The sequence below is a fragment of the Mastomys coucha genome, unplaced genomic scaffold (genome assembly GCF_008632895.1).
Source record: "Mastomys coucha isolate ucsf_1 unplaced genomic scaffold, UCSF_Mcou_1 pScaffold7, whole genome shotgun sequence".
Classification (NCBI taxonomy): Eukaryota; Metazoa; Chordata; class Mammalia; order Rodentia; family Muridae; genus Mastomys; species Mastomys coucha.
The window spans coordinates 104,925,869-104,934,055 of NW_022196913.1; the positions used below are offsets into that span (position 1 = coordinate 104,925,869).

Below are 8,187 nucleotides of genomic sequence, written 5' to 3' on the forward strand. Positions count from 1 at the left end.
ATTCATTCACCTTCCCATGTGGAGTCGGTCTTGGGACTTTCCCTTTAAGAGCTGTCAGAGCGGGGAGGCTGGCCAAGCTGGGCTGGAGGTGGGGACAGAGGAAAGAAAAAGAGAGAGGGGGAGAGTAGCAGAAAAAAAAAAAGTTTTTTTAGAGGAAAATGCAGGGCTAGTCTGTTGGCCTGACGTCAGATGTCGCTTTGACAAACGCCCCCGGGGGCTGAGGAAGGCTCTCCGCTGCTCTGATGGGCCAGCCCAGTCCTGGCCCAGCTCCCTGGAGAGGCATCTGCATCCTCTGGGCTGAGCCGTAGCTCCTGTGACGCTGACTTCCAGGCATGAGGTGGCTCCTGCCCTGGATGCTGGCAGCTGTGGCAGTCCTGATGGTGGGCAACGTCCTGGCCACGGTGAGTCCTGCCTAGAAGGGATCGGTGAGGGGACCTGATCCCTTTCTGCCTGGTTCTGAGGGACTGGAGGCCAAGGGACTGGAGGTCAAGACAATATGGGTTGGAATAAAAAACAGAGAAAGCAGAGGGCTGCTTGAGTCAGAAGAAGGTAGCGGAGTGGGGCAGAAGGCTCACCCCTCAAGAGAGACACCCTGTTTCCTCTATTCACAAACAATAACACTCAATGAAATAAGGGCCTGGGGATCTGCACCCCAGACTGGCTCTGTGATCTCGGGTGGGTCACTCACTCATTCAAAGCAACATAAAATGAGGGGGTTGCTAGGAGCATCCAGAGCCTACTATGAGTTTGAAAAACGCAGGACTCTGAGCATCAGAACTCCCCCTAAAGAGTGGTGCTGGGAAACCCCAGGAAAACATGTAAAGGAAGATGCCAGCAAATCTCTACCAAGCAAGCAGGGTTTGGGTATTACCACCATGAGCTCCTTGTGACCCTCCATGGTTTGTTTGTTCCTGTCCTGCCATTTCCAGAAGGCATCTGGATCCTGGAGGGAGGTACATCAGTTTGCACCTTCCAGAGGCAAGGAAGTAGACACGTGGCAAAGCAGGAAAGCCTGCTGGAGCAGAGCCGGGGGTGGCTGGGCAAGAGGGCAAGCTGCTAGGGGCAGTGAATGATGTGGGCAGCTGAACAGAAGGGAGGCAGTTTCATGCAGCAGGCTGAGCTGCTGGCAGCTGCTGAGACTGAGGTCCCACACGCGGGCCAAAGACAGTGGGAGTCACAAGGCTTCTGACACTGAATTATACCAAGGACATCTTTGGGGGTGCTAACATGCCTATCCCAGGAGACTTGGAGTCAGGGTACAGCTACCTGCCTGTGGGCATTGAAGCTCAGAACTTGACGTGGCCAGGATTGGGTAGCAGGTACCTTTGAGGTGTTACCATGCAGAGAATGAACTTGTCCAGTTTGTACCCAAGTCGTCCCACTCTTGCACGATGTTTGTTCATGATAGCATCTGATCCTACAACAAGTAAAATTACCAGCCCTATTCACAAAGGTTGGCCAGAAGCACAGGAATTGCCCAGGGTCGGGATGAGCAAGTGGCCAGGGTCACACTGGCATTTCTCGTGGCACATTTTCACCACTCGGCCCTCCCAACATTCCATAAGCCTAGGAAGGAAGCCAGTAGGCCTGCCTCTGCCTCAGTATGGATACAAGCCTGCAGGTGGCTGGGACTAGGAGGACAGGGTGTGGATGGAGAATTGGTGACAGGAGAGCCAGCATCAGAGTGAGGGCACAGGAGGGAAACCATGGTGAGTCTTGCACTGGAGCCTGTCCTCCTGCCGCCAGAGCAGTCAAGACTGAGGGATGGTGGGAGACAGAGTAAAGTCTTTGAGGGGGGTCTCAGTAAAGAGACCCCAAATCCAGAGGGACCTGGCAACAGCAGCAGCAAGGAGTGCTTTCAGGAAAAATCTCCCAGACTGTCCACCCTATCCTCTCAGGAGTTTTCTGGTCTCTTGTTTTCTAGGATATCCTTAAACCCTCTATCCACTGACACAGTACCCTGGATGGTACAAAGCCGGGTTGTGCCCAGAAGTCAGTGCCTGGCTCTGTGACCAAATTCCACACACAGCATCCTCCAGGACTAATAAAGACAGGGAGTTCAAGTCCAGCAAGGGGCTGGGGGGCCCCCACGGAAAGAATGACGTGCATTGACCATATGGAAGAAAAAGTATGTGGGAAGTGAGCATTGCCAAGAAGACTTTGAGGAAGTGGGCTGGGAGGGAGACGCTGTCTGGTGTGCATGTAGCTAAATGGGCTGTTGGCAAGAGCAGAGAGCCAGCTGGGGAGAGGGCCATTCAAAGTGGTGGAGGGAGGCAGATTCTGGGCTCAGACGCAAAGCCTGGTACCTATGACAGTGTTGTGGTTGACACTCTGTGTGAGAAACAGTTTGTTTTATCTCTTTTCTTTTTCTTGGACAAGTGGTGAGGACCCACCTGCTAAGAGAAAGGGGACAGTGTGTGAGCCTTCCCAAGGACAGTGTACATGGTAATACCCACCCACGGGTCATGCCCGTGCAGAGATAGAAGGCTTGCCTGAGAACCCCCAACATTCACTGATGCTCAGAGAGGTTGGGTAAATTATCCAAGGCCACACAGTCAACATTCCATGGAAGTGACATTTGAACTTAGGTAGCAGCCTTCTGCTGCTCTGAGTCCTTGTACAGAAACAGAATGCATGCAGGCTGGACCCTAGCAATACTTGCAGGCTGGAGGCATCCACCCATGTGTTAAAATGAGAGATAAGAGAGGGACCAGGCAATGTCTTCCAGGATAAATAGGCTGGGATGCAGGGTCTGCCAGTGGCTGAATCTTCTCTCCCTATCCATGTGTGTGGGGGCTGTTCACACAATTGTATGAATGTGAGGGGGTGGAGAGAGAACTGGGGTCAAGTGAGTCAATGTTTGGATAGGGAATGCCAACTCATTTTCTATTCCAAGAACCCCTTACAGAATCCTAGGCCTGGGCATGTAATGAAATCCTCCCTTTAATTGAAAAAGCAACAAGCATGACCCACAGACCGTCTCCACATACCTAGACATTGCACAGTTGTGAGTCAGCAGCTCCGCCCACCCTTCTCCACACCCAGATCAGAGTCTACAGTGACTTAAGCCCCTGCCTGGCTTGGCCCCACCAAGATGCTTCAGGAAAGCTGCTGAGAGTCAGTCTGCCCCACTGGGCATTTGTCTAGGGTTGGCAAGGAGGAGGGCTGCCCCACACTCTTCTTGACAGATATGAGCTCCACCTGGGGGCAGACCTCTGGTCCTTTGGCAAATCCACACACGACATGCTACAGGGGTTAGCGACGGTTCTGAATATGACAACTGAATGGTAGAAATCAACTCTCAAGCCTGCTGTTGTGCCGCCCCCCCTCACCCCCTATCTCCCCCCATCCCCTATCTTCCCCCTACCTCCTATCTCCCAGGGACTTCAAGACTATGTCCCCAGTATGACTCCACTAAGAACAGAGAAGGTCCTAAAGCCACAGCCAGATTACCATAGCAATAGAAGCCACTTAGGGCTGGGGGAGACGGGCTGTGACTGTAAGATCTCCGTGCTCTTATTGTCAGCAAACTATAGATGCTTCACTCAGCAGCAACAGGAGGATAAGAGGCCCACTCAGTTCTGGTACACAGCTTTACCCTCCACATTGACCAACACGTTGGAACACTGTCCACTGAGAAGACAAGAGCATGCTATGGCCCAGACGCTCACTGCCCATTGCAGCTTCATCCACATGGGCCACTGGGCCTCTGCGCTGCAGCCAATCCCTCAGCCACGCTGAGCGGTGCCTTGGATTGCAGATCTCAGTGGAGAGGGTCCACAGCGGACTCTAATTCCTACCCTGACTCCTGTTGACAGGATATGCTTAGACTGTGTTTTGGGTTCAACAAAACATATGATTAAAGTCAATTTCACCTGCTTCTCATTCCTTTTGATCTAGCTACTAGAAAAGTCTGCCTGTGGCGGGCAAAGGGACACAAAGGTATTGGGTTCAGTGACAGGGGGACATTTTGGAGGGTTCTGAGCCAGGCTTACAAGACAAATATCTTGGGGTGAGGGAAGTGTTCCTGGCGCACCATTTAAAAGGGCAAGTGTCCCTTTAAACATGAGATTCTGGGTGTGGGGAGAGGATGGAGGGGAAGGGAAGAGAGAGAACTCCTGAGGCCTGCAGAAGCAATGCATTATCCATCCCGGCAGCACTGCTGGATCTGAAGCTAGTGAAGGCCCAGGATTCAGGCAGACATCCAACCCAGGAGTACAGTCACTGGGGGAACTGGACTCAATACTGTGTGTGTGTAGAGCACAGCAGTGAAGCACCTGCTCTCCTGGGTTCTGTGCAGAGTATCTTCTAAAGCCTGTTAGCCAGGTCTCCAACCTTGAGAGGGAGGGCAGTGAGCATCCTAGGGGACTGTGAGAGAGAGAAGAAGACAGGTGAGGTGATGCTACTGTTAAGGGAGATGGTGAAGATGGTGGTGGTGGTGGTGCTGCTGCTGCTGCTGCTGCTGCTGCTGATGATGATGATGATGATGATGATGATGATGAGGAGGAGGAGGAGGAGGAGGAGGAGGAGGAGGAGGAGGAGGATAGTGGTAACGGAAGAATGGTGACAATAGAAATGGTGGTGATAATGGTATTTGTGATGATGGTGAGGTAATGACACACATGATGGTAATAAATGACACACATGATGGTAATAAATGACACACATGTTAGTGACAATAGAAATAGTGGAGATGATGGTAATGATGATGGTGATTACAACATTAATGGTAATTATGGTGGTGGTGATGATGATGATGATAGAGAGGTGATGATAATGGTGATGGTGACAGCGATATTGAGGATATGCCTGTAGGATTGCATGTATCTGAAAAACCTTAGTGAGGAGCAGTAACCCCTCTGTTTTGACTGTAGGTCTCCCACAACTCATCCACTTGTTTGTTCTGTTAGAAATCTGGGGCACCTGCATGGGCTCTGCACTGGATGGTTGAGATAACAAGACACCTGCCTGGGAGATGGTTTCTGAACAACTCAAGCTTGCTTGGGATTTTTAAAACAATAGATGAGATAAAGTTATCTCTGCTCCAGTGCTGACATCCTGATTCCTCAGCCCCATCCCCTCCTCTCCCCTTCTTCCTTCTCTACCTTCTTCTCCACTTCCCCCTCTTTCTTGTACTCTTTCCCACTGAAAGGGAAAGAAGGCTAGAGGGAGGGGGTGGCAGAAGAGGGAAAAACTGGGCCTCTGAAAGGGGATAATGAGCATTCCAGGGATGTGATTTGATCTTGGCCCGCCCACCAGCCTGAGATCTGGAGGCAAGTCCAGGCGGAATTTTCACTGTTGCAGATCTGCTGGGGCAGGGGGAAGGGACAGCAGAGTCCAGATTCTGAGGGCTCCTCCAGGGACCCTGCCGCCAGTCAATGAATGAAGAGAAGGAAACAGGGCTGGGAACCTCCCCAGGACTAGAGAGGTCTAAGGGGGCTGGCAGGATAGAAGAATATTTAGGAAAAGCTAAACTTCAACTCCGTTTTTAAGCAAAATGGTAGACTCCTTGAATTGCTGGCTGTTCCTCTATGCCAGCCTTGTCTGGTCCATGGCACCTAGATGGTTCACCTCCAAGAAGTCTTCTTCACATCCTGCAAGCAGGACTACAGACATCTCCACAGATCTTACCCTTGTCAGGTGGAAGAGATCACACCACTCAACTCAAACTACACTGGCCTCACCCCATGGAAGGCCATGCTTTGCCCGTGCCCTGTATTCCTACAAAATGTAACATCTTTCAACTCTCAAGCCAAGTGGGCTGTTCAACCCCAGGCCCTAGTACACTGGCCTGGCTCCTGCTAGGTTCTTTCCTGACCTGGCATATCCCCATACTGGTCTGTCAACGGCTGTGCTAGAATACTGTAGGTACTCAGGACAGGCATTGCTGTGACTCCGAAAAATAGGTCAGGGCTAATGATGGCTAGTTAGAGTGTATGTGGGAAGGATGAACAGGAACAGGTGACCTATGACCTTTCTAAAGTGGAGATGCCTGGTGGAGAGGGCCAGAGAACATCGGAAGAGGAACTGATGCAGTTGCTATGTAGCCCAGGCAACAAGCAGTGACTTCCAGACTTGGTACCAAATCAAAAGTCAGGAACTAAGCTTTTACAGGCCCTGTGCTGGCCTCAGCCTTGGTTTCCCTAACTGGAAAGTAGACATGATGGCCCACTATCCCTATAGAACAGGTTGAACTGGACACTGGTCAGGAGAAGGTGGGGCTAAGGAGCCCAGGGATAAGAGTCAGCCCAATCCACAGGCCAGACAATGGTTTATTACCCACGATGGATGGAGAAGCCCTTTTCACAGAGCCTTGTATTAACAGAGGCTGTGCTGGGTCTGAATGAGACTAGAGCTCAAGTTTCTTGTAGAATGAAGGAGGGTTCCTTTGGTTGTGGGTACAGTATGATTTAGGAGCTGGAGTCATCCAGTCTTCCAGTTCCTGCCTTTCTCAATGAAATCTACATCCATGTATACCTGCTATACACGCACATACACACACATATACACACCTTTTTAGAAATAGAGGAAAATAAGCAACAGTTCAAACATCTCAGAGTCTCAGTTTCCCTATTTGTGATCACTTCCTAAGGTATTTCTACCATTACAATCACCATGGCTTGACTGCTTCAGAGAAGGGACCTTGCCTACTCCATGAACCAGGGCCCCTGCCTGCCATCACCACATCCTAACACCCCAACTCTGTCTTTTCTCACCAGTGGCTGCCTGAATCTTACCCCACCTCATCTAGAGCTGTCTCCAGCTTAGATACCCTCCCTGAATTGAATAATTGATTGGTCAACTATTCTCCCCATTTAAGATTCAGTAGAAATGCCTCCTCTTCCCTAAAACATTTTATGCTCTCTCACCTCTCTCTCCCTTCACTTTGCCTCACACTCCATCTGCTACCAAATGAAGAATCCTACCTGAGTATGATCTGAAGGAGCAATGCCTGAGAGTTGGAATTCAGCTCTCTACTAGAGTCCTCGAGCAGACCTGACTTCCTATAGTTCATTTTACTCACTGCATAGGAGAGAATTTGCCATTGGGCCTGCCCTTTGGTCTTACCATCAAGATAGAACCATCTGTTGAAAACACACCAGATTTTAAGCAGGGCGTGGTAGCATATGCTTGTAATAGCAGCACTTGGGAGGTAGAGGCCTGAGGATAAGGTATTTAATATCATCCCTGGCTACACAGTGAGTTTAATGCTAGCCTGGGCTACATTGAGATCCTGTCTTAGAAGATCCAAAAAAATTAAATAAATACATAAAATAAATAAAGTATAGACAGTATTGATTCAAGGAAGCCATTGGAAATGCTCGTCTAGGTGGCCAGTGCTATTTGAGCATGCTCTGAGGATTTCTATGAAGAAATGATCAAACAGATACTCATTGTGTTGCCATGGTAATTGTACGCAGGTTGCATTTTCTAAAACTCTCTCCCATTTCACAGACACATCAATAATCTCAGTGAAAACACTGGGTACCTATGACTTCCTACATTTCTGGAATGAGCAAGCATACACTGCTGTATGTGTGTAGACAGACATACAGCAGAAAGTCTGTACAGTAGACAGAAAGAGAAACAAGGTCAATAAAGTAAAAGTGATGATGAAGGTTGGTAATGGGGGGACAGTGTCATTGTCCCAACTTCATGAGGTTCAAATTCTCATTTGAGTATTTGTCTTACAATCATCATGTTTCAAGTATATATATATTTATATATATATACATACACATATATGTGTGTGTATATATTAAATTACATATTATATATTTAATATAGGCACATATAATTTAATTATATCATATAAAGTATATGTATATATGTTCATTATAAAATCTATAATTATACATTATATATGCATTATAGATAGATAGGCAGATAAATAGAAAGAAAGATGAAGGATGACAGTGGTTTATTGTAATATTACTATTATTATTTTGGATTTTCCAAGATAGAGTTTCTCTGTGTAGCCCTGGCTGTCCTGGTACCACTCTGTAGACCAAGCTGGCCTCCAACTCAGAGATCCACCTGCCTCCACCTCCTGAGTGCAAAGATTAAACTGCTTTCTTGTGATTTTCTTAAAATTCTCTAAAAGTGCTAAAACCATTTCTGGTTTCTACATAGAAACCCTGAGATGGGTGTAGCCAGGATGTGGCTGCCATAACCCCAGCCCTTGTT

General features: G+C 48.7%; 1 protein-coding gene across 3 annotated transcripts in view; it reads left to right on the forward strand.

Annotated features, from left to right (window-relative positions):
* Positions 1-8,187, forward strand: part of Ccn4 (cellular communication network factor 4) — a 34,908-nt gene that overhangs the window by 2,449 nt on the left and 24,272 nt on the right. For 2 of the 3 annotated variants that reach the window (XM_031358875.1, XM_031358876.1), the window contains exon 1: positions 125-401. The exons of the other annotated variant lie outside the window; for it this stretch is intronic. In XM_031358875.1, the coding sequence (XP_031214735.1) occupies positions 333-401 (69 nt within the window). In that variant the 5' untranslated portion in view covers positions 125-332. Of the gene's footprint in view, positions 1-124; positions 402-8,187 lie in introns of those variants that run through there. 3 annotated transcript variants of the gene reach the window in all.